The sequence below is a fragment of the Rhinopithecus roxellana genome, chromosome 19 (assembly GCF_007565055.1).
Source record: "Rhinopithecus roxellana isolate Shanxi Qingling chromosome 19, ASM756505v1, whole genome shotgun sequence".
NCBI classification, from domain to species: Eukaryota; Metazoa; Chordata; class Mammalia; order Primates; family Cercopithecidae; genus Rhinopithecus; species Rhinopithecus roxellana.
The window spans coordinates 8072199-8098816 of NC_044567.1; the positions used below are offsets into that span (position 1 = coordinate 8072199).

The 26618-nt window shown below is 44.9% G+C and overlaps 1 protein-coding gene across 5 annotated transcripts in view; it reads right to left on the reverse strand.

Annotated features, from left to right (window-relative positions):
• The window catches only part of SPAG9 (sperm associated antigen 9), a 160474-nt gene extending 134327 nt beyond the window's left edge, over window positions 1–26147 (reverse strand). For 3 of the 5 annotated variants that reach the window (XM_010386203.2, XM_030922956.1, XM_010386198.2), the window contains exon 1: window positions 25616–26147. In XM_010386203.2, coding sequence (XP_010384505.1) covers window positions 25616–25918 — 303 coding nt within the window. In that variant the 5' untranslated portion in view covers window positions 25919–26147. The remainder of the gene's footprint in view (window positions 1–25615) is intronic. The other 2 variants (XM_010386202.2, XM_010386205.2) reach the window with 1 other exon arrangement.
• Between the last annotated feature and the right edge of the window lie 471 nt (window positions 26148–26618).

The window sequence follows — 26618 nt, forward strand, 5'->3', positions numbered from 1 at the left end:
TTTTTTTGTATTTTTAGTAGAAGACAGGGTTTTCCCATGGTGGCCAGGCTGGTCTCAAACTCCTGACCTCAGGTGATCCACCTGCTTCAGCCTCCCAAAGTGCTGGATTACAGGTGTGAGCCACTGCGCCCGGCCATATATACTATTTTTTTAAAAAGAGAGAAGTAATTTTAGCTTACTCTAAAAGGAATGGCTTGTGTAAAACTTTTACTGAGATAAAGACATTCCAGGCAGAGGTCACACAGCACATGCAAAGGTCTAAAGATCATGGCATGCCCAGGTAACTACAATTCACTATTAAAATTTGAGTCGATGTAAAGGTAAACTATAAACCAAAGAATAAGTTGAGAATCTCTCTGATTCACAAAGGGAGTAAAAAGACAAATAAGGTTCCGCGGTGGCTCAAGCCTGTAATCCCAGCACTTTTGGGAGGCAGAGGCGGGCAGATCATGAGGTAAGGAGTTCAAGACCAGCCTGGCCAACACAGTGAAACTCCATCTCTACTAAAAATACAAAAATTAGCCAGGCATGGTGGCAAGTGCCTGTAATTCCAGATACTGGTGAGGCTGAGGCAGGAGAATTGCTTGAACCTGGGAGGCGGAGATTGCAGTGAGCCGAGATCCCGCCACTGCACTCCAGCCTGGGCAACAAAGCAAGACTCCATCTCAAAAAAAAAAAAAAAAAAAGATTACATTCATCCATCCATCTTTTCAAAACACAACTTGAGCCCCTCCTGTTTTAAATATTCCAAGGTACTGGGAAATGTAATAGGTTTGTTACAAGAGAGCCCTGTGTTCTATTGATTGAAATTTAACAGAAGATGAAAGGTCTTAATCATGGGTAATTGCATCTTATAAAAAAGATGGATTTGCAAAAGATCTTGCATAATTCAACAGTCACCTAATTTGAGGTTAAGGCTGATAAGAGACAACTTATATTTCTGTTACTGCCTAGGTAATACCTACATAGGATAACAGCATAACATTGGTTTACAGCTCAGTCAGGTTTGCATATAACAGGATTTCTGAAGACTTTCTGAAATGAAACGGTAACATTTCAAACTCTGAATATGAAATGAAACTTTTAACAATCACATAGTTCAAGTCTGTATATAAGTAACCACACTGAAATTATATACGTGAACAAGAAAAAGCACAGGCCAGGCACAGTGGCTCAAGCTTGTATAATCCCAGCACTCTGGGAGGCCAAGGAATGCTGCTCACTCAAGCTCAGGAGTTCGACACCAGCCTGGGCAACATGATGAAACCTTGTCTCCACAAAAAACATGAAAATTAGCCTGGTGTAGTGGTGTGCACCTGTAGTACCAGCTACTCAGAGGCTGAGGTGGGAAGGGATCACCAAGCCCAGGAGGCAGAGATTGCAGTGAGCTGAGAATGAGCCACTGCACTCGAGCCTGGGCGACAGATCAAGACCCGGTATCCAAAAAAAAAAAAAAAAAAGGAAATGAATGCTCATAAAAAGTCAAGGATAGTCATTACTGATTTAATGTGACTTAATTGATTGCCAGCGGCATTACTTTATAAAGTTGGTCACCCTCTGCTACACTTGGCAAACCTCAGAATAATCATGATAGAGTTAGGCCAACAGCAAAATCGTGGCAGGAGAGGGGCAGAATTTTTTTTATTTGTTTGTTTTTTGGTTTTTTGTTTTTTTTTGGCAAATTATAAAACCATATTACTCCTGGAAATTCCAGCGAGCCTTCTCAGCACAAGAATTTGTCAGATCACTCAGGTATGTTGGTATAAAACACACATACTCTTCCCCTTTTCTGTTTTTCTCACACACATAAATACTTTTTTTTTTAAAGGCTAGGGGCATTAAGGGCCTATGAATGAGCTTTTTCAGCATGTATAATAACACATCTTCACTAAATACCCCTCTTCCCTTTCAATAACTAACAGGCCAGCAACAACATTGAAGTGACTTCAGACAACTCTCCTGGGAGCAACTAGACATTGTTTTAAAAAAAAATCAGTGGACAATACAGACTTATGTCAGGATCTAAAAGGAGTAAGCTTTGTGATGAAGCAAAATGCTTTCAAGTCCAGATGGCTTATAGGGACTGTTTCGCCCCACTGTTCTGGCGAAAAACAAAGGAATACTTTGAAAAGACAAGCTCCCAAAGTTTAAAAAAAAAAATTCCCTAGAGGTTGTTGCTTGTTGGAATAAAGATGCAGAAGAAAAAAGAAAAGAAAAAGAATAGCCATTTAAATACTTTGACGACAGAACTTGTCTAAAATATACCAAATAAAAGGCTGACTTATTAAGTGTCCATCAAGATATTATATTAAATAATTAGTTAAATGTAATTGTTTTTAAATGTAATTTATCTTAAGAAATAAGACAGGATTGAAGACCATATTAAATAACACTCAAAGGATGTAATCCTCCCAAGTCCAAAATGTGAAAAAATTTTAACACAAATAATTTGGTTTCTTCTACAATAAATGTCAAGTGGGAAAAAAGAAAAAAAGAACCATTATATATAAAGAGAAACTTGAGACATATTGAATCCAGTATAAATGTGTAGACTCTCTTGTTCAGATACTGATTGAAAACAACCAACTACAAAACTACATTTATGAGACAATTAGGGAAATGTGAACACTAAGTATTAAATATTATTAAAGAGTAATTGTTTATAAATTTTAGATGTGATACTGATGTTGTGGTTTCCATATTTGTTAAACAGCCCTATCTCCTAAGGATACAATGATATAGTCTTGTCTGCCTTAATATTATGGTGAAAATGTTGAAGGGAGGTAGGGAAGCACAGGTGAAAAAAACATTGGCTTGGCCAGGTACAGTGGCTCATGCCTGTAATCTCAGTGCTATGGGAGGCCAAGGTGGGAAGACCACTTGAGGCCGAGAGTTTGAGAACAGCCTGAGCAACACAGAGAGACCCTTGTCTCCACAAAAAGAGAAAAAGAAAAATTTAGCTGGACGTGGTGGCAGACACCTGTAGTTCTAGCTACTCAGGAAGCTAAACTGGGAGGACTGCTTTAGCCCAGGAGTTCTAAGCTGCAGTGAGCTATGATCACACCACTGCACAACAGCCTGGGCTACAGAGCGAGCAAATCTCTCTTAAATTTTTTTTTTTTCTAAAGAAAAACTACTGGCATATTGTTAGTAACTGTTGAAGTTGAATGATGGGTATATGGGAGTTCATATATATTTTCTACTATTCTCTCTAATCTTCAATGTTTAGATATTTCTGTAAAAAAAAAAAAAAGTTGGCCAGGCAAAGTGGCTCATGCCTGTAATCCCAGCACTGTGGGAGGCTGAGGTGGGCAGAATGCTTGAGCTCAGGAATTTGAGACCAGCCTGGGCAAAATAGCAAAACCCCATTTCTTTCTAAAAAACAAAAAATAAAAATAAATTTAAAAAAAATTTAAAACAAACCGGAATAAAAGTATCAGTGGTGTTTAATATGAAAAGTTTGTCCTGCTATTAAAAAGCAAATATGCGGCCGGGCGCGGTGGCTCAAGCCTGTAATCCCAGCACTTTGGGAGGCCGAGACGGGCGGATCACAAGGTCAGGAGTTCGAGACCATCCTGGCTAACACCGTGAAACCCCGTCTCTACTAAAAAATACAAAAAGCTAGCCGGGCGAGGTGGCTGGCGCCTGTAGTCCCAGCTACTCGGGAGGCTGAGGCAGGAGAATGGCGTAAACCCGGGAGGCGGAGCTTGCAGTGAGCTGAGATCCGGCCACTGCACTCCAGCCCGGGAGACAGAGCGAGACTCCGTCTCAAAAAAAAAAAAAAAGAAAAAAAAAAAAGCAAATATGCAGAAAGGGGCATGTACAAAGACATTCACTGAAGGGCTATTTGTAACAGTTAAAAACTTGAAGATAACTTAAATGTCTATCAACAGACAGTAGATAAGAAAATTATAATAGATCCATACTATGGAAAATATGTAATAGAAAACTGGTGTAGTATGTGATGATGGGAATGAAAACAGGAGAGTTGAATGGAAGTCTAAAATCACTAGTTAGTAATATTCCTAGTAAGTAAACAGTCCCATAGCAGAGTGGCCAGGTAGCCTTCCTTGCTCACCCACGTAGGAAATAGGAGGTTTGTCTTCTGAATAAACTGAACCAGAGATTTTAGACTAGGAACATTCTAGGCACAGCCAGGCAGGTGCCAAATGACAAGTGAAATTACACAAAAGTCTGAAGTCTACATACTAAAAACAGTAATAGGGCCTCCTTCCTGCCTTCACCCAGGTTGCAATAATGTAGATAACTAGGCTTACCTACCACTCCACCAGCCACCCCTCAAAGAGATTATCCTTCTCTGGAAAAATTCAAATGTCTCGACGAAAGGACCATGGGATACTGAAATCTGGGTTCCCAAGAGGCAGTAAACTGTATCCAGGCACACAAAGCTTCCAACCCTCCTTTTTTAGTGCCTCACTTTTAAAACATGAAGAGATAATTAAGAATTATAAGGCACTTTAAGTTCTAGCCTGAAAGAGAGAAACCAAAACTGTAAGAAATAAAAATGGGACTCTGAAGAAACAGACAAAACAGGAAACAAATGAAAACTATAATTACTATACTCAGGGACCACAGAAAAGTCATTGCTCCCATGAAACCAGAATAGTATGCTATTTTTAAAAGTTAGTGAGGAGAGAAGCAAAACAAGAAAGAACACTTGGAAATTATTAAAGTATGAACTGACGAATCCAGCACTTTTTGTCTTTTCTTATATACAAACTATACCTTAGGGTAACCAAACAGTTGATGAGGGGAAGTTTCCTTTACAAGAAAATTTAGCTGATAAATGTTGAAGGAATAACTGGATTGAAATAGCATCATTTCCCAACCCCTAATGATATAATAAGGAATCCCCAGTTTTCCAGGTTGTCTCATAAATGTTTTTACACTCATGATCCAAACAAGGTTCATACATTACATTTGGATAATATATCTCTTAAGTCTCTTTTAAACTCCAGATCCCCAAGTAATGATCCTTTTCACCTAAGTGATGATCCTATAATGGAATACTATAAAACCATTAAAAATATATAACTATATACTTCCAGACATAGTTTGTTGCCAGTTATCAGTGAATAAAACTGAATAGACAATTCGCAGAGAAGTAGAATCACCAGTAAATGTAAAACACGCTCAAGCACACTAGTGATCTGACAAAAGCAAACTAAAATAAGAAGTGGCAGCCAGGCCAGGCGCAGTGGCTCACACCTGTAATCCCAGCACTTTGGGAGGCCGAGGTGGGCAGATCACGAGGTCAGGAGATCGAGACCATCCTGGCTAACACTGTGAAACCCCATCTCTATTAAAAATACAAAAAAAATTAGCCGGGCGTGGTTGGCGGGCGCCTATACTCCCAGCTACCGGGAGGCTGAGGCAGAAGAATGGCATGAACACAGGAGGCAGAGCTTACAGAGAGCCGAGATCTCGCCACTGCACTCCAGCCTGGAGGACAGAGCAAGACTTCATCTTAAAAAAAAAAAAAAAAAAGAAGTGGCGGCCGGGCACGGTGGCTCATGTCTGTAATCCCAGCATTTTGGGAGGCTGATGGGCAGATCATGAGGTCAGGAGTTCAAGACCAGCCTGACCAACATGGTGAAACTCCATCTCACTTGATCTTAGCCAAAAGTCAAGAAACGATGAAACCCCTTCTCTACTAAAAACACAAAAATTAGCCAGGCATGGTGGTGCGTGCCTGTAGTCCCAACTAGTCAGGAGGCTGAGGCAGGAGGATCACTTGAACCTGGGAGGTGGAGGCTACAGTGAGCTAAGGTCGTGCCACTGCACTCCAGCCTGGGTGACATAGTGAGACTCCATCTCCAAAAAAAGAAAAACATTTATATATATATAGTGCTATATATATAGTGATAAATATGTATACACATGTATAGTTATATATGTGTGTGTGTGTATATACATATATATAAGGTGGTTTCACATCTGTAATCCCAGAACTTTGGGAGGCTGAGGTGGGTGGATCACTTGAGGTCAGGAGTTCAAGACCAGCCTGGAAAACATGGTAAAATCCAGACTCTACTAAAAACACAAAAACTAGCCAGACATGGAGGAGGCGTGTGCTTGTAATCCCAGCTACTTGGGAGGCTGAGGTAGCAGAATTGCTTGAACCCAGGAGGCGGAGGTTGCAGTGAGCCAAGATTGTTCCACTGCACTCCGGTCTGGGTGACAGAGCGATACTCTGTCAGAGAAGAGACAGGAGGGGAGGGGAGGGGAGGGGAGGGGAGGGGAGGAGGAGAACAGAAAAAAGTGTTGGCAAAGATATAGGAAAATAAGAAGTCTTTTCTACTACTGATAGGAATATAAATCACTGCACTCCTTTGACAAGCAATGTTACCATATCCAGTTAATTTTACAAATACATATGCTAAAACCTGGCATCCTATTTCTAAAATATATACCTTTGAGAAGATCTTACACATGCACCGAATGTTACTGCAACAACGTTTGTAATATATAATGTGGTAATGAAGAATGGATAGTGGTATAGTCATGTGATGGAATACACAGCAGTTAAAAGGAAAGAATTAGATGCATATGTATATCAACATGGACAGATCAACAGATAAAAAAATAAAATGCAAGATTATATAACAATGTTAACAGTGTCATATTGTGAAATACATATTTGGTCTCTAACCCAGTTTCCTAACCTATAATTCCTAAAATCCTTAGAATTTCCAGAGAGACGTCTTTGTATGTTAATGAGTAGATTCATGGCTGGCAGCCCCTATGTAGTAGCTTAAAGATGGGAGCTGGTCATTGGAAAGACCAAAAGCATAATTAGAGGGTTAGGACTTTCAGCCCACCCCATACAACCTCCCGGGAGGGGAAAGGGGCTGAGGGGAAAGGGGCTGAAGGTGAAGTTGATCACCAATGGCCAATGGTTTCATACCTACGTAGTGATGCCTCCATAAAAACTCAAAAGAACAAGGTTGAGAGATCTTCCAAATAGCTGAACACATGGAGGTTCCTGCAGGGTGACATGCACAGGGAGGGCATGGAAGCTCTGCACCACTACCCCCATACCTTGCTTTATGGATCTTTTCATCTACATCCTTTGTAACAGTAAACGTAAGTGTTTCCCCAGGTTCTGTGAACCACTCAGTAAATCAACTGAACCTGAGGAGGGGGGTTGTGGGAACCCCAGTTTATAGCCAGTCGGAGACTGTACTGGACACAGAGGATTCATCAGAAATAAAAGGCAGTAGCTGGGCAAGGTGGCACATAACTGTAATCCCAGTGATTCGGAGGCTGAGGCAGGAAGACAGCTTGCACCCAGGAATTCAAGATCAGCCTGGGCAACACAGCAAGAAAACAAATTATAGTACCTATATTATACCCATCTGGCCGGGCACGGTGGCTCATGACTGTAATCCCAGCACTTTGGGAAACCGAGGTAGGCGGATCACCTGAGGTCAGAAGTTTGAGGCCAGCCTGGCCAACACAGAGAAACCCGTTCTCTACTAAAAATACAGAAAATTAGTCTGGCGTGGTGGTGGATGCCTGTAATCTCAGCTACTGGGGAGGCTGAGGCAGGAGAATTGCTTGAACCCAGGAGGCGGAGGCTGCAGTGAGCTGAGATCACGCCACTGCACTCCAGGCTGGGTGACAGTGAGACTCCATTTCAAAAAAAAAAAAAAAAAAAAAAAAAAAGAATATGATGTACCATTAATACAGTGAAAAAGTGGCCGGGTGTAGTGGCTCACGCCTGTAATCCCAACACTTCGGGAGACCAAGGTAGGTAGATCACCTGAGATTAGGAGTTTGAGCCCAGCCTGAACAACATGGACAAACCCTCTCTCCACTAAAAATACAAAATCAGCCAGGCATGGTGGCGCAAGCCTGTAATCCCAGCTACTTGGGAGGCTGAGGCAGGAGAATTGCTTGAACCCAGGAGGTGGAGGTTGCGGTGAGCCGAGATAGCGCCATTGCACTCCAGCCTGGGCAATAAGAGCAAAACTCTGTCTCAAAAATAAAAAAAAGGAAAAAAAAACAGTTAAAAAGTAGTACGTTCAAAGCAACTTGTGACATCATCTCAGCACTCAAAAAGTTTCAGATTTTGAAGCATTTCAGATTTCAGATTTTCAGATTAGGAATGCTCTACCTGTGCTACGATGTTTGCTACATCAGTCAAGTGATGCCTTACTTTGTTATGCAGTTTTGTGCTTCTGTAGGTATATGGCCAACATCTTATATTTCTGACTTTAATTTACAGATCTTCAATCCTGACACTCTGGTTTTTGCTTCAACACTTGACTGTTATGAAAATATTCTTCTATTAATAAAAAAAAAAAAAATCACTAGAAATTGTTACCTTAAAAGAGAACCGGCCGGGCGTGCCTGTAATCCCAGCACTTTGGTAGGGCGAGGAAGGTGGATCACCTGAGGTCAGGAGTTTGAGACCAGCCTAGGCAAAAAGGCAAAACGCTGTCTCTACTAAAAATAAAAAAAATTAGCCAGGCGTTGTGGAAGGTGCCTGTAATTCCAGCTACCCAGGAGCCTGAGGCAAGAGAATCACTTGAACCTGGGAGGCAGGAGTTGTAATGAGCCGAGATTGTGCCACTGTACTCCAGCCCAAGCAACAGAGCAAGACTCTGTCTCCAAAAAGAAAAATAAAAAATTAAATAAGGGTAAATAAGCACTTTGCCCTTAAATGCTTCTTCAGTATGTCAAGATAACAAACTTTAATGCTTGAGACATTTAATTTGGCTGTTTAGAAGTCTGTTTAATTCCTGGCCCTTGGCTAGGTTAATTAAGGATGGTTAAAACTGAGCCAATTACAGACTGAATTCCTAATCCAAGATAAAAGTATTTTTTAAAGAGTTAAAACTAGGGTCGGGCACAGTGGCTCACGCCTATAATCCCAGCACTTTGGGAGGCCAAGGTGGGCAGACGGCTTGAGCCCAGAAGTTTCAGACCAGCTTGGGCAACATGGTGAGACTCTGTCTCTACAAAAAATACAAAAATTAGCTGGACATGCTGGTGTCTGGCCTGATGCCTATAATACTTGTGACAGTGCCTGTAGTACCTGCTACTTGGGAGGCTGAGGTGGAAGGATCACACGAGACTGGAAGTCAAGGCTGCAGTGAGCCATAATCATGCCACTGCACTCCAGTCTAGGACAGAGAGACCTTGTCTTCCAAAAAAAAAAAAAAAAAAAAAGGCCAGGTGCAGTGGCTCACACCTGTAATCAGGCACTTTAGGAGGCCAAGGCGGGAGGATCACCTGAGGTCAGGAGTTCGAGACCAGCATGACCAACATGGAGAAATCCTCTACTAAAAATACAAAATTAGCCAGGCATGGTGGCACATGCCTGTAATCCTAGCTAATTGGGAGGCTGAGGTAAGAGAATCACTTGAACCCGGGGGGCAGAGGTTGCAGTAAGCCGAGCTCATGCCATTGTACTCCAGCCTGGGTAGCAAGAGCAAAACTCCATCTAAAAAAAAAAAGTTAAAACTAAACAAAGCCAAAAATGAGTGTGTAATTTCTGCCAAATGTGTCCCAAATCACATCAAACAAGTTCAAGTGGACTATTTTCATAAGGAAACCATAGGCAATCATCTTTTTAAAAGTTACCCTTACGGGCTGGGCACGATGGCTCATGCCTATAATCCCAGCACTTTGGGAGGCCAAGGCAGGCAGATCACAAGGTCAAGAGATCGAGACCATCCTGGCCAACATGGTGAACCATCATCTCTACTAAAAATACAAAAATTAGCTGGGCTTGGTGGCGCACAACTGTAGTACCAGCTACTTGGGAGGCTGAGGCAGGAGAATCGCTTGAACCCGGGAGGCAGAGGTTACAGTGAGCCGAGATTGCGCCACTGCACTCCAGCCTGAGCGACACAGTAAAATTCCGTCTCAAAAAAAAAAAAAAAATTACCCTTCTGGTTTTACAAAAGTCTGGTTTGATCCTACACTTTGAAAAACCCGCTTAACCTTTAAAAAGGTATTTGTTTTGCCATTATCTGATACCTGGCAAAAAATAAAAATAGAAAACAAACAAAAAAGGTATTTGTTTCTGACAGGTAGCAGTAACAGAATGTGGCTAGGCTAGAACAGGTAACTGAAAGAAAATTCAAATTGAGAAGCTCATAATTAAAAACAGAAATTTGATTTATACCATAATAGTCTTTTTTTGGGGGGACGGAGTTTCAATATTGTTGCCCAGGCTGGAGTGGAATGGCGCAATCTCAGCTCACTGCAACCTCCGCCTCCCAGGTTCAAGCGATTATCCTGTCTCAGCCTCCACAGTAGCTGGGAAGACAGGCGCCTACCACCATGCCTGGCTAATTTTTTATATTTTTAGTAGAGACAGGGTTTCACCATGTTGGCCAGGCTGGTCTCAAACTCCTGACCTCAGGTGATCCGCCATCCCTGGCCTCCCAAAGTGCTGAGATTACAGGCGTAAGCCACTGCGCCTGGCCTATACTATAATAGTCTAGCAGAGGCTTTTAACCAATATGGATTTCCATGCCCCAAAAAATAATTGTTTATTTTTCTTTAGAATAAATATTTTCTTCAGAAATAAATGTTATTTTACTAACCATTTTATCTGTTACTCTAAGGTACTGCTGAATCCTGATTAGAAAGGTCTAACATGGCCGGGCGCGGTGGCTCAAGCCTGTAATCCCAGCACTTTGGGAGGCCGAGGTGGGCAGATCACGAGGTCAGGAGATCGAGACCATCCTGGCTAACATGGTGAAACCCCGTCTCTACTAAAAAATACAAAAAAAAAACTAGCCGGGCGAGGTGGCGGGCACCTGTAGTCCCAGCTACTCGGGAGGCTGAGGCAGGAGAATGGCGTAAACCCGGGAGGCGGAGCTTGCAGTGAGCCGAGATCGCACCACTGCACTCCAGCCTGGGCGACAGAGCGACACTCCATCTCTTAAAAAAAAAAAAAAAAAAAAAAAAAGAAAGGTCTAACATGGGCCATGCACAGTGGTTCACATTTGTAATCCTAGCACCTTGAGAGGCCAAGGCGGGCGAACTGCCCGAGCTCAGGAATTTGATACCAGAGTGGGTAACATGGTGAAACCCTGTCTCTAAAACACAAAAAATACAAAATACTAAAATACAAAAAATTAGCCAGGCATGGTGGCACACGCTGGTAGTCCCAGCTACTTGGAAGTCTGAGGCATGAGAATCGCTTGAACCTAAGGGCCAGAGGTTATAGTGAGCTGAGATCACGACACTTCCAGCCTGTTATCCAGCCTGGGTGACAGCGTGAGACTTTGTCTGCAAAAAAAAAAAAGAAAGAAAGAAAGAAAGAAAAAAAAATAGAAATGTCTAACATAAGAGACTAAACAAAGAGTTAAATTGGCCGGGCGTGGTGGCTCAAGCCTGTAATCCCAGCACTTTGGGAGGCCGAGACAGGCGGATCACGAGGTCAGGAGATCGAGACCATCCTGGCTAACATGGTGAAACCCCGTCTCTACTAAAAAATACAAAAAAAAAAAAAAAAAAAACTAGCTGGGCAAGGTGGCGGGCGCCTGTAGTCCCAGCTACTCGGGAGGCTGAGGCAGGAGAATGGCGTAAACCCGGGAGGCAGAGCTTGCAGTGAGCTGAGATCTGGCCACTGCACTCCAGCCCGGGCGACAGAGCGAGACTCTGTCTCCAAAAAAAAAGAAAAAAGAAAAAAGAGTTAAAATTAAGTTTTGGCACTCAATCTTCATTTGTATGGAAATTTTTTTTTTTTTGAGGCGGAGTCTCACTGTATCACCCAGGCTGCAGTGCAGTGCCATGACCTTCATTCACTGCAACCTCCACCTCCTGGTTTCAAGTGAGTCTCATGCCTCAGCCTCCCCAGTAGCTGGGATTACAGGTGTACATCACCACACTTGGCTAATTTTTTGTATTTTTAGTACAGATGGGGTTTTACCACGTTGGCCAGGCTGGTCTCGAACTCCTGACCTCAAATGTACTGCTCGTCTTGGCCTCCCAAAGTGCTGGGATTACAGGCATGAGCCACTGTACCCGGCATTATTAATATTATCACTATTATTTTTAGAGATGGGGTCTTGCTATATTGCCCAGCTGGCCTTGAATTCCTGAGCTCAATCTCTTTTGAGTAGCTGGGACTTCAGGCGTGTGTCGCTATACCCGCCTTGAATTCCTACAATACTTCTGAAAGTAATTCCAATGATCTTAACATTTAGATTTTTTAAATGCATAAATATATATAGAATAGTATGTGTATAACAATGTAAGTAAAGTGTCTGAAATAAGTCTGAAATAATTACATCCAGGAGAAGTCATGGTTTTTCTGTATATGCAAAAGTGAAGGGACTTATTGAAAAACTTTTTGGAAGTTTTAGCATAACTTGGCACCAGAAGTAAGAACAATAATTTGAATGCACAAAGAGAATTAGAAATGGTTAGTCTTAGCAATCTGACCTTTGGCATAGTCATCCATCCAACCAACAAATTTCTGTTAATTATCTACTGCATCCTAGTTGGTGGGAGAATAAAAGCAACAGGTTACTTTGACATAGCATTGAAAGTGCTGTAAGAAGGCAAGAGGGGGCCGGGCGCGGTGGCTCAAGCCTGTAATCCCAGCACTTTGGGAGGCCGAGACGGGTGGATCACGAGGTCAGGAGATCGAGACCATCCTGGCTAACACCGTGAAACCCCGTCTCTACTAAAAAAATACAAAAAACTAGCCGGGCGAGGTGGCGGGCGCCTGCGGTCCCAGCTACTCGGGAGGCTGAGGCAGGAGAATGGCGTAAACCCCGGAGGCGGAGCTTGCAGTGAGCTGAGATCCGGCCACTGCACTCCAGCCTGGGCGATAGAGCGAGACTCCGTCTCAAAAAAAAAAAAAAAAGAAGAAGAAGAAGGCAAGAGGACTGTAAGCTGTGGAAGGATACAAAATGTGCCCAATCCACACTCGGTTGTTAAGGCTTTCCAGAATTGAAACCTGAAAGATAAATAAAATTAGGCAACAGAAAAGAAGAGAAAGTGAGTGCAAAGCAAAGGGACAGCTTTTAGGAAGGCTTGGAGAGAGAATACTTTTTGCAAACCAAACTCAAAATGTTCAGTATGGCTCAAAAAGAAACAGATGAAACTGACAAGATTGGGGCAGCCAGATCACAAGGTCTTGCATGTTAGGAACTTAAGTCATTTTCAAGAGCTTTAGAAAGAGCAACTGGCCAGGCACGGGTGCCTCACATCTGTATTCTCAGCATTTTGAGAAGCTGAAGTGAGAGGACCACTTGAGCTCAGGAATTCGAGAAAAAGCCACTAAGGGCTTGTGGAATGATCTGATCAGATTTCCATTTTGGAGAGACTGGCGGTTTATAGGTTGGCCGTACCGGAAGCAGAAAAATCAGTTATGGACTAGTTTTAGTTGTCCATTCTTCTATTCAGAAAAATTTCCCTGGCACTTTCTATGTGCTAGGTACTGGGATATAGGGGTGAATGGCAAACTTCCAGGTCTATGGAGTTTGCATTCAGGGTGAGAGATATTGGTAGCCTGTACCAGAGTAGTATAAATGGATTTAGAAAGTAATGAGATTCCAGCAATATTTAAAAGTTGAAAACAAAGGAAAGTAGCAATGGGAATGAGGAAGAGTTAGGGATGGTAACCTGATTTCTGGCTAGGTAGATGGTGGTATCATTCAAGAACATAGGGAACAAAAGAGAACCAGATTTGGGAGATAAGTTCAGTTTTGGGCACATTGGGAGATATTCACGCCTAGTAAACAATCATAAGATGAATGTGAAACTCCAGAGAGAGATGTGGCCTTAAAGTTCTTAGCAGGCTATCAGTTCCATGAGTAAACAATCATAAGACGAATCTGAAACTCCAGAGACAGATCTGGCCTTAAAGTTCTTAGCAGGCTATCAGTTCCATGAGAGAAGGACCTTGTCTGTTTTACTCACCACTGTATGCCCAATGGGCACAGTATCAGGCACATAGTTGGCACTCAATGAAAGTATCTGTGGCCGGGCGCAGTGGCTCAAGCCTGTAATCCCAGCACTTTGGGAGGCCGAGACGGGCGGATCATGAGGTCAGGAGATCGAGACCATCCTGGCTAATACTGTGAAACCCCGTCTCTACTAAAAAATACAAAAAACTAGCCGGGCGAGGTGGCGGGCACCTGTAGTCCCAGCTACTCGGGAGGCTGAGGCAGGAGAATGGCGTGAACCCGGGAGGCGGAGCTTGCAGTGAGCTGAGATCCGGCCACTGCACTCCAGCCCGGGCGACAGAGTGAGACTCCGTCTCAAAAAAAAAAAAAAAAAAAAAAAAAAAGAAAGTATCTGTAAGGCCGGGCGTGGTGGCTCACACCTGTAATTCTAGCACTTTGGAAGTCCGAGGTGGATGGATCACCCAAGGTCGCAAGTTCAAGACCAGCCTGACCAAAATGGAGAAACCCCATCTCCACTAAAAATACAAAATTAGCCAGGTGTGGTGGCACATGCCTGTAATCCCAGCTACTCCAGAGCTGAGACAGGAGAATCGCTTGAACCCAGGAGGTGGAGGTGATGGTGAGGTGAGATCGTGCCATTGCACTCCAGCCTGGGCAACAAGAGTGAAACCCCATCTCAAAAATAAATAAATAAGTAAATAAATAATATCTGTTAGATGAGTGGGTTAAACATTTTGGAATAATCAACAAACGGTAAATTGAACCCCTGGGAACAGAGGACCTTAGAAAAAATGCCCAGGAGCACAACATTCATCTGAGTAAGAGGAATCCACAGAATGGTCAGGTAGGTAAGAGGAAAGCCAAGGAATTTCAAAGTCAAAAAACCTAAATATAATGTTTCTCAGAGGAAGAAGTAGCCAAAAAACAATGCTGAGACATCAAGTATGAGAAGGAATAAGATAGAAAACAAGAAAGGCATTTATGGGAACTTTTCTGAATGTTCAAGAATGAGTAGGAGACAATCTGAATATGTATCTAAAGTTTCAGATCTAAATAATTACCTTATAAGATGAAATGAATTATTTGCTGCAAGAGCAGCTTTAACCTTTTTTTCTTCCCTTTTATTCCCCAGTAGCTTGAAAAAATACTTAAAGCTTAACCTTTATTAACTTGTTTATTCCATCTAAAGTGCCTACCTCTTCACTGCTGCTTGCTTGGTTAAAAAAAACTAAAATTATGGCCGGGCACAGTGGTTCATGTCTGTAATACCAGCACTTTGGGAAGCAGAGGCAGGAGGATCACTTGAGGCCAGGAGTTCGAGGCCATCCTGGGCAACACAGCAAGATCCCCCCAACTCTACAAACGCGCACGCGCGCGTGCACACACACACACACACACACACTAGCTGGGCATGATGGCATACACCTGTATACCCAGCTACTCAGGAGGTTGAGGTAAGAGAATCATTAAAGCCCAGGAATTCTAGGCTACAGTGAGCTATGATCACTCACTCCGCTGCACACCAGCCTGGGTGACAGAGCAAGACCGTGTCTCAAAATAAATAGATAAGAAAAATAAAATTTAAAAAAAATTTTAAGTAAAATAAAGTGTCTGCCACTCTAGTCTTTATCCCATCACCCTGTTTATTTCCTGCATGGCATCTATCACCATCTGTAATTAACTGGTTTCCTTATTGTTTATTGCAATGTGAACTCCAAGAAAACATGCGCTACCTTCCCTGTCTGTTCCATTAGTGGCTACATCCCCAGGGCTCAGAACAGTGCCTTGCTCTGCCAGGCGCGGTGGCTCACGCCTGTAATCCTAGCACTTTGCGAGGCCAAGGCAGGTGGATCACCTGAGGTCAGGAATTCGAGATCAGCCTGCCAACATGGTGAAACCCTGTCTCTACCAAAAATACAAAAATTAGCCAGCTGTGGTGGTGGGTGCCTGTAATCACAGCTACTCAGGAAGCTGAGGTGGGAAAATCACTCGAAACTGGGAGGCGGAGGTTGTAGTGATCCGAGATCAAGCCACTGCACTCCAGTCTGGGCAGCAGAGCAAGACTCCATCTTAATTTAAAAAAAAAAAAAAAAAGGCCGGATGCAGTGGCTCACGCCTGTAATCCCAGCACTCTGGGAGGCTGAGGCTGGTGGCTCACAGGGTCAGGAGTTCAAGACCAGCCTAGCTGATATGGTGAAACCCCGTCTCTATTAAAAATACAAAAAGTAGCCAGGCATGGTGGTGTGCACCTGTAGTCCCAGCTACTTGGGAGGCTGAGGCAGAAGAATCGCTTGAACCCGGGAGGCGGAGGTTGCAGTGAGCCAAGATCCCACCACTGCACTCCAGCCTGGGCAAGAGTGAGATTCTTTCCATCTCAAAAAAAAAAGAAAAAAAAAAAAAAGGAAAAGAACAGAGCCTGGCTCAATAAATAAATAAATATTTGTTTTTTCTAACCATCTACGTTTCTGTTTTATCTTTCCACCTACTTGGGGAAATGGGATAAGATAGAACTAGAAAATCATTAAGTTCCCATCTAGCTCTTTAAAAGAAACTATAGGAAGGCCGTTCGCAGTGGCTCACGCCTGCAATCCCAGAACCTTGGGAGGCCAAGGCAGCAGATCACTTGAGACCAGGAGTTCGAGACCAGCCTGGGCAACATAGTTCGATCCCCATCTCTACCAAAAAAATAATAATAATAATTAACTAAATTAAAACTGCAGGAAGAGCAAGAGAAAACACACTTTAAAGGGCAATAATAGCCAGACACAGTGGCTCACACCTGTAATCCCAGCACTTTTGGGAGGCCAAGGTGGGCAGATTACAAGGTTAGGAGCTCGAGACCAGCTTGGCCAACATGGTGAAACCCCATCTCTACTAAAACTACAAAAATTAGCTGGGCATAGTGGCACACGCCTGTACTCCCAGCTACTCAGGAGGCTGAAGCAGGAGAATTGCTTGAACTCAGGAGGTGGAGGTTGCAGTGAGCCGAGATCATGCCACTGCACTCCAGCCTGGGCAACAGAGCAAGACTCCATCTCAAAAAAAAAGCTTAAAAAAATAAAAAGGCAATAATAGATAGGGTATGGTGGCTCACACCTGTAATCTCAGTTACTTGGGAGGCTGAGGTAGGAGGATAGCTTGAGCCTACGAAGTTGAGGCTACAGTGAGCTGTGATTGCAACACTGCCCTCCAGCCTGGGCAACAGCATGAGACTGTCTCAAAAAAAAAAGGGAGGGGGGGACAATAACAGAATCCAGAATCAGGCCTGTACCCCAAAGGAAATCTTATCAGCAGGTAAAAGAATTTCTCAGGTTCTATAACCCTGGCAGAGCAGGTAAACAAGTCAGAAACAAGATATCCTGGAAATGATAAAAGTAAAAAAAAAAAAAAAAAAAAGATGGCCGTGGGGCAGTGGCTGGCACTGGTTATCCCAGTATTTTGGGAGGCTGAGGCAAGCAGGTCACCTGAGGTCGTAAGTTCAAGCCCAGCATGGTCAACATGGTGAAACCCCGTCTCTACTAAAAATACAAAAATTAGTTGGGTATGGTGGCCGGTACCTGTAGTCCCAGCTACTCAGAGGCTGAGGCACGAGATTAACTTGAACCCAGGAGGTGGAGGATGTGGTGAGATGAAATTGCGCCACTACACTCCAGCCTGGGTGACAAAATGAGACTGTCTCAAAAAAAAAAAAAAAGTTACTAGCAAAAATATTAAATGTAGGGTCAGTTTTTGTATTTCTATATCTCAAAGTTTCAAAAAGGGGAAAAAAATTATTTTCTTTTTGAGACAGGGTCTTGCTCTGTCATCCAGAGCAAGTAGTACAGTGTGCCAGAGTGCAGTGGCACAATCGGGGCTCACTGCAACCTCGAACGCCTGTGCTCAAGGGATCCTCCCACCTCAACATCTCGAGTAGCTGGAGCCACAGGTGTATACCACCACACCTGGCTAATTTTTCTATTTTTTGTAAAGATATGGTCTCACTATGTTGCCCAGGCTAGTCTGGAACTCTGGGGCTCAAGCTATCCTCCTTCCTTGGTCTCCTAAACTGCTAAGATTATAAGCATGAGCCACTGTGCCTGGTCCATAACAGTTTTTATGTAATAATTTTATTTATTTATTTTGAGACAGAGTTTCACTCTTGTTTCCCAGGCTAGAGTGCAATGGCATGATCTCGGATCACTGCAACCTCTGCCTCCCGGGTTCAAGCGATTCTCCTGCCTCAGTCCCCTGAGTAGCTGGGATTACAGGCATGCACCACCACGCCCGGTTAATTTTATATTTTTAGTAGAGACAGGGTTTCTCCATGTTGGTCAGGCTGCTCTCGAACTCCTGACCCCAGGTGATCTGACCGCCTCAGCCTCCCAAAGTGCTGGGATTACAGGCGTTAGTCACCACACCTGGTCCTGGAAATGTTCTCAAACATAAATAATATGGTGGTTATATGGCAGAATATTCTCATTTTTTAGGAGATAAATATGTTAAGTTCCAAGGCAAAGTATCATAATGTCTGTAATTTAAATAAGTTAAGTACTGAGGGGCAAAGAATCATAATGTCTGCAATTTAAAATGGTTCAGCAATTAAATGTGTATGTGTGTGTACGTGTATCTACACCCATACATCCACATATACAGACAAATAAAACAATGACTGAATCTACACAGTGGGTATACAAATGACAAATACACTTTCCATTTTTCTATATGTTTGAAAGTTTTCCTAATAAAAAGTTGGAGGGGTGGCAGAATTACTGAAAAAGTGTACTAATCTTAAAAAAAAAAAAAAAAGCCCTAGCTGGACACGGTGGCTCACGCCTGTAATCCCAGCACTTTGGGATTACTTGAGCTCACAAATTCGAGATCAGCCTGGGGAACATGGTGAAACCCCATCTCTACAAAGTATCAAAAATTAGCTGGGGATAGTGGTGCACACCTGTAGTCCCATCTACTTGGAAGGCTGAGACGGAACGATGGCTTGAGCCCAAGAGGCAATGGCTGCAGTGAGCCAAGATCATACCACTGCACTCCAACCTGGGCCAGACCTTGTCTCAAAAAAAAACATAAAATAAAATTCTATACCCTCAACTCAGCACTTCTCTATTACATTAATATATAAATTCCCATGGTTCAGTTCAAACATTTTTGGGTGTGCCTATTATGCCAAACTACTGAACGCTGTAATTCTTAAGAAAATAAAACACAGTATGGCCGGGTGCGGTGGCCCATGCCTATAATCCCAGCACTTTGGGAGGTTGAGATGTGAGGATCATCTGAGCCCAAATGTTCAAGATCAGCCTGGGCAACATGGGAAACCCATTTCTACAAAATACAAAAATTAGCCAGACATGGCAGCATGATCCTATAGTCCCAGCTATTTGGGAGGTTGAGACAGGAGGATCATTGAACCCCGGAGGCAGAGGGTGCAGTGAGCTGGGATCACACCACTGCACTCTGGCCTGGGCAACAGAGTAAGATCTCATCTCAATCAATCAATCAAAAAATCTATAAAAATATAAAAATATGTGTTTTTTAGGCCGGGTGCGGGGGCTCACGCTTGTAATCCCAGCACTTTGGGAGGCTGAGGCAGGGGGATCACCTGAGGTCAAGAGTTTGAGACCAGCTGGGACAACACGGTGAAACCCCGTCTCCATTAAGAATACAAAAATTAGCTGGGCGTGCTGGCGCGTGCCTATAATCCCAGATACTCGGGAGGCTGAAGCAGGAGAATCGCTTGAACCTGAGAGGTGGAAGTTACAGTGATCTGAGATCGTGCCACTGCACTCCAGCCTGGGTGACAGCACAAGACTCTGTCTCAAAAACAAATTTTTTTAAAAATGGGCTGGGCACAGGTGGCTCATGCCTGTAACCTCAGCACTGTGGGTGGCCAAGGTGGGCGGATCACAAGGTCAGGAGTTCAAGACCAGACTGGCTAACGTGGTGAAATCCCATCTCTACTAAAAGTATAAAAAGTAGCTGGGCATGGTGACGCACGCCTATAATCCCAGCTACTCAGGAGGCTGAGGCAGGAGAATTGCTTGAACCCAGGACGCAGAGGTTGCAGTAAGCCAAGATTTTGCCGGCCGGGCGCGGTGGCTCAAGCCTGTAATCCCAGCACTTTGGGAGGCCGAGACGGGCAGATCACGAGGTCAGGAGATCGAGACCATCCTGGCTAACACAGCGAAACCCCGTCTCTACTAAAAATACAAAAAAAAATTAGCCAGGCGAGGTGGCGTGCGCCTGTGGTCCCAGCTACTCAGGAGGCTGCGGCGGGAGAACGGCGTGAACCCGGGAGGCGGAGGTTGCAGTGAGCTGAGATCCGGCCACTGCACTCCAGCCTGGGCGACAGAGCAAGACTCCGTCTCAAAAAAAAAAAAAAAAAAAAGATTTTGCCTCTGCACCCCAGCCTAGGCGACAGAGCACAAGATTCAGTCTCAAAAATAAATAAAATTTAAAACTAAAATATCAAGTGTGGGCCAAGCGTGGTGGCTCACATCTGTAATCCCAGCACTTTGGGAGGTTGAGGCAGATGGATCACTTGAGGTCAGGAGTTTGAGACCACCCTGGCCAACATGGTGAAACCTGTCTCTACTGAAAATACAAAAATTAGCCGAGTGTAGCGGTGCACACTTGTAATCCCAGCCAGTCAGGCAGCTAAGGCAGGAGAATTGCTTGAACCTGGGAGGTGGAGGTTGCAATGAGCTGGGATCATGCCACTGCCCTCCAGTCTGGGCGACAGAGTGAGACTCTGTCTCGAAAAAAAAAAAAAAAATGAATGAGAACACTAAAACAAGAACAATGAATGTCAATACCTATTTTCCTGCCCATGAGTCTTATGGGTTCCATGTTCATACACTTCCAAAGATAAGAAGTGTCAAAAGTTGGCTGGGCACGCTGGCTCACGCCTGTAATCCCAGCACTGTGGAAGGCTGAGGCGGGCGGATCACGAGGTCAGGAGATCAAGACCATCCTGGCTAACATGGTGAAACCCCGTCTCTACTAAAAATACAAAAAAATTAGCTGGGCGTAGTGGCGGGCGCCTGTAGTCCCAGCTACTCGGGAGGCTGATGCAGGCGAAAGGCGTGAACCCAGGAGGCAGAGCTTGCAGTGAGCCAAGATTGCACCATTGCACTCTAGCCTGGGCAACAAGAGCAAAACTCCACCTCAAAAAAAAAAAAAGAAAATGAAAATGAAAGAAGATGGTGCATCTTCATTTTTATGTGCAATCTCCCTCTACCAAATGATGTTAAATGAGCTCTCACTTTGAGAATAACGGTGATAACACACAAGACCCACAGAATCACTAGGAACTAAATTCCAAAAGAAAAGATTCTTTAAACTCGTCTACTTTTCAGAAGTTTCTTTTCTTTTTTTTTTTTTTTTTGAGAGGGAGTCTCACTCTATTGCCCAGGCTGGAGTATAGTGGCACGATCCCAGCTCACCGCAACCTCCACCTCCCAGGTTCAAGCAATTCTTCTGCCTCAGTCTCCCCAGTAGCTGGGATTATAGGCCGCCATACCCGGATAATTTTTGTATTTTTAGTAGAGACAGGGTTTCACCATGTTGTTAGTAGAGACAGGGTTTCACCATGTTGGCCAGACTGGTCTCACACTCCTGACCTCAAGTGATCCGTCTGCCTTGGCCTCCCAAAGTGCTGGGATTATAGATGTGAGCCACCACACCTAGCCCTCTTTTTAAAATTAAAGCAAATTATGCCTATTTTAAAAGAATCAGAAGTTGCAGAAAACCCCTAACATACCCAGTTATAACCTCTCTCTCCAGATCATTTTGTATCCAGATTTTTATTTTAAAAAGTCACTGGGCTGGGCACAGTGGCTCACCCCTGTAAGTCCCAACACTTGGGCAGGATCCACGAGGCAGGAGGATCACTTGAGCCCAAGAGTTCCAGACCAGACTGGGCAACATAGTGAGACCTTGTCTCTATAAAAAATTAAATTAGCCCAGTGTGGTGATGCATGCCTGTAGTCCTAGCTACTCAGGAGGCTGAGGCCAGAGGATAACTTGAGCCCAAGAGATTGAGGTGCAGTGAGCTGTGACTGTGCCACTACACCCTAGCCTAGGTGATTGAGTGAGACTGTCTCCAAAAAGAATTTAAATTTAAAAGTCACTGATTTAAAAATAAATTATTCAACAGGTTAACAGGGCTTATTCTGGACAGAGTCAACAGGATGTTCTGGCTGAAAAAGTCAAATTTAAACAGAGTAGAAAGTGAGGAGCTAGCTATGTAAAACTCTAAGGAGAGCATTCTAGAGCATGGGCAAAGGCATCTGATGGGTCTTGGTTAAAGGATGGAGAGGTGTGTCGCAGGCAGCCCAAAGGAGAGAGTGACGGGCATAAGATGACGGATTTCTTGATTAGCATCTGAAACAGGTCCAAATCTATCTAAAATTAGCCCTTCTTTAGGTCATTTTTAAAGAATCCCTAAAACAGCAGACTAGCTCCACACTAAAAATTCAAATAAAAGCAAAAAAAGTCAGAAGGTATTCAAAATATGTCCTATCAATATAAAGATTAAATTTCTGATGCCTTGCTGAGAATTCCTGCAAGAGATTATAGCACCTCACACACTCCCAAAACATTCTCACTATTTACATACCCACCGAAGTTTCCACAAAGGTGCTCAGAATTTACTTTACTCTCTCTGGTGATGGATAATTTCCTTGTTTTCAAATCATTTTTGCTGTAAATACGCTGAGGCACTTACTTTTTGCTATAATAGACTCTTGGTCTCCACATTAAATACACAAACAGGCCAGCGTGGTGGCTCATGCCTATAATCCTAGCACTTTGGGAGGCCAAGGCAGGCGGATCATGAGGTCAGAAGACTGAGCCCATCCTGGCTAAAATGGTGAAACCCCGTCTCTACCAAACATACAAAAAAAATTAGCTGGGCATGGTGGCACAGGCCTGTAATCCCAGCTACTCGGGAGGCTGAGGCAGGAGAATCGCTTGAACCTAGGAGGCGGAGGTTGCAGTGAGCCAAGATTGTGCCACTGCACTCCAGCCTGGGCGACAAAGCGAGACTCTGTCTTTATGGAAAAAAAAAAAAAAAAGGGCACAAAGCACTCACAGAAAACTAAACACAGAATTCACTCTACATATTGGCCAAAGGGAGACAATTTCTGGATACTGAGCAACACACGATTTATGATCTTACATGAAAACCGATGGCTGGGCCCATGGTGGCTCACACCTGCCAGCCCAGCACTTTGGAAGGCTGAGGTGGGCAGATTGCCTAAGCTCAGGGGTTCGAGATCAGCCTGGGCAACATAGTGAAATCCCAACTCTGTTAAAACACAAAAATATATATGCATATTAGCCGGGTGGGGTGGCATGTGCCTGTAGTCCCAGCTACTCGGGAGGCTGAGGCAAGAGAACTGCTTGAACCCGGGAGGCAGTGAGCCAAGATCGTGCCACTGCACTCCAGCCTGGCGACAGAGAGAGACTGTCTCAAAAGGAAAGGAAAAGAAAAGAAAACTGATAACAAGATGTGTTTATGTTTGTGGCCTGGGAGTTGGCTCATTTAGCATTTCATAAATGTTCTCTGTTCTCAGGTCATGACCCTTTGCCCAATGGTTTCACTGCGGAGAATTTATAGATGTGACTGAAAAAATATAAACTACAAATAAATTCACTGGATAACCTATTTTTTTAAAGTCATTTACTTAAGAAATTAATATGGAACCCAGAGTCTAGCAGTCGGTCAGTTTTGTTTTCTGATTCTGCAACCTGTGGCATACGGTTTTCTTGGCACGTGTGACCTTGGCATTTTGCCTATATTTACACAGACTGACAGGAGTTTAAGGCTGGAAGGAGCATTTATTTTACGTGAGGTAAAAGGTCACGTCAGGCTTGTCACCTGTGTGTACATGTGGTTAATTCCCAGTCACTTCCATGTATATCCACACACTGGCAAGGGCCAGTGAGCATGAAGCAACAGCAAGCCCTCTCAGAAGTAGCATTTGACCTCTGTTCTATAAAGAGTGCTAACAAACAAGTGGAAATTTTGATCCTATCATTATTTGGTTTTTCATCCCATCCTTCCCTATATGAAAGGAAAAGCTCTTGAAATAGTCCATTCTGGCAGGGTGCGGTGGCTCACGCCTGTAATCCCAGCACTGGCATGGTCAGCCCCAGGCCAAAGTGGGCAGATCACTTGAGGTCAGGAGTTCAAGACCATCCTAGGCACCATGGAGAAATCCCGTCTCTATTAAAAACAAAAATCAGCGGGGAGTGTTGTCCCAGCTACTTAGGAAGCTGAGGCATAAGAATCGTTTGAACCAGGGAGGCAGAGGCTCACAGGGAGGCAGAGGTTGCAGTGAGCCAAGATCACTCCACTGCACTCCACCCTGGGCAACAGAGTGAGACTATGTCTCAAAAAAAAAAAAAAAGTCAATTTTGTTTGGCAATTTCAATACCATTCCCTTGAGAAAACTGGATCCCACAATCAGAACTAAAAATCATCACTACAGTCAAGTTTTTAAAAAAGGAAAAGAACTATTTAACCAGATGCAAAGGTATACATGACAAAACAAAACAAAAATTTTTAATGGTGTTACTATTCAGTGTTAGGAAATGAGGTACAAATCTCACATCCTAAAAACTCTTCAAGTCTTTCTGAAAAATACCATGTCATTCCTTCAATAATTAGTTATTTCGCCTCCTTTGATCACCATGTATTTAACTAGGTGTACTAGGTGCTTGAGAAACAAAAATAGGACACTTCACCTGCCTTTGATAAGGTCCACAGAAATAACGCCAATGCAGGCTGAAAGCTAAAATCCTTGTCACTCTCAAAAGCCAAGGACCTATCACTTGCACCCTAGAACTCCAAAAGATTCACAGAGTCGAGGTGAAGGCGCCCAGGTCACTGCTCAGGTGCTAGAGTTAACAGGCGGCTAAATGCACGTATAAACAGCAGTCTGAGAAGGAAACTCAGACGGAAAAAGTGTTGTCAACTGTCACCTACATCTTCCCAACCCCGCCCCCCAATCCTTTTTATAAATAAATGGAGAGTTTCTGAAGGGAACTGTCCAAGGTTACTTCCTGATACTGTGGAATGCTCTGGTTTGGGATACCCATGAAATTGTTTATATATTTATTGAGTACTGCCACACAACATCTAAAAGTTGACAAAGTGTCAACCAAGGCACATAGAACATAAAATAAGACCTCTTTCTCAACAAGATTAAAACGTCAAGAAGAAACTGACCGAAAGAGGGAGATCTCTAACTTCCCAAAGCAAGGCAACCCCCTGGAAAGGTACTGGAACTAGCGGAAGTTACATATCCAGGACAGAAGTGTCCCCCTCCCCAGGGGTAAAACTTTGAACCGCCATCTGACTATCCCACGGTGGTCGGAAACTTCCCTCAACAACAAGAAGCAACCAGACACCCAACAATCTCCGCCCTTGGCTAACCCCATGTGTCCTCAGGCCAGGCTATCGCTTCCTCCCCGGGCCCTGCCTCCTCCATCTCGCTCCCTTCCCAGGACACTCAGTAGCCGGCCTCGGCTTCCAACGCCGGCCTGGGTCCCGGGGTACCTGGAGGCCGCCGGGCTCGGTCCCGGGGGGCATCGGCCTCAGGCCCGCTCTCCAGGAGGCCCGTCGCGCCTCTAGTCCCCGACCGGGCCGCGACCCCCACCCCGATCGCCCCCGGGGACGGATCCCGCGGCCCCCGCCCTGCCGCCGGCCTCACCTCCTCGGCGTGCTTGCGCAGCGCCTTCTCCCGCTCGTACTGGGTGATGAGCTGCTCGTTGTCGTCCCGCAGCAGCTCCAGCTCCACCTGGTGCTCCTGGTCCTGCGCGAACACCGAGTCCAGGTTCTCCAGTACAGCCACCACCAGCGGCATCAGCTCCTTGACCACCTCCTCGTCGTAACGCCCGATGAGCCGCTCGAACTCGCGGTAGATGGAACCGGCCAGGCCGGACACCCGCTCCGACATCACGGCCCCGGAGCCGCCGGGTTCCTCCTGATACACCACACCGTCCTCCAGCTCCATGGTGGCAAGCGGGCGGGCGGGCGGCCCGGGGCGTCGCCGGCTGAGGGGCGGCACCGGCCCGCACGGGACTGGCCCGGCTCGGGCTGGGAAGGGGACTAGGGCTGGAGCCCGGGCCGGGGCTGGGGCTGGGCCCGGCGGGGTGGGGGTCGGGGCCGGAGGAGGGGAGGGGTGGCGTGTGCGCTCTCACCCCAACTGCCGCTGCACCAACTGCCGGGGCGGCCGGGCCGCGCGCGCCATACGTCATCCGCGGGGCGGGGCTGGCGACGCGTCGGCCCGATGGGCGGGGCGCCGCGGGAGGCCAGGCGCGGCCGGGGGCGGGGCCATGCGTCTTCGGGAGCCGGCGGAGGAAGCCGTGGCGTCAACACCCGGCGCCGCGATGCGGAAGCCAATGGGAATGACTGCGGTCGGAGGGTGGGGAAAGTGTCCATCCACGGCGGGATTCGCGGGGCGGGTCCCAGGGGAAAGGGAGGGGTTCGGGAAGAGTGACGAGTTAACTTCGCTGGCATTTCTATGGATTTTTAAAGCTCACAAAGCACCTTCTCACTTTATCCCCACAACAGGCGTAAAGCGGCAAATGTTTGGACCTCGTTTCACAGACAAAGAAACTAGGCCCAGAAAAGTGGTAGTGCTCTCAAGGTCACGCCCCTGGAACGGGAAACGGACTGAGCCGGGACTCAAACCAGTTCCACAGATTGAGAAT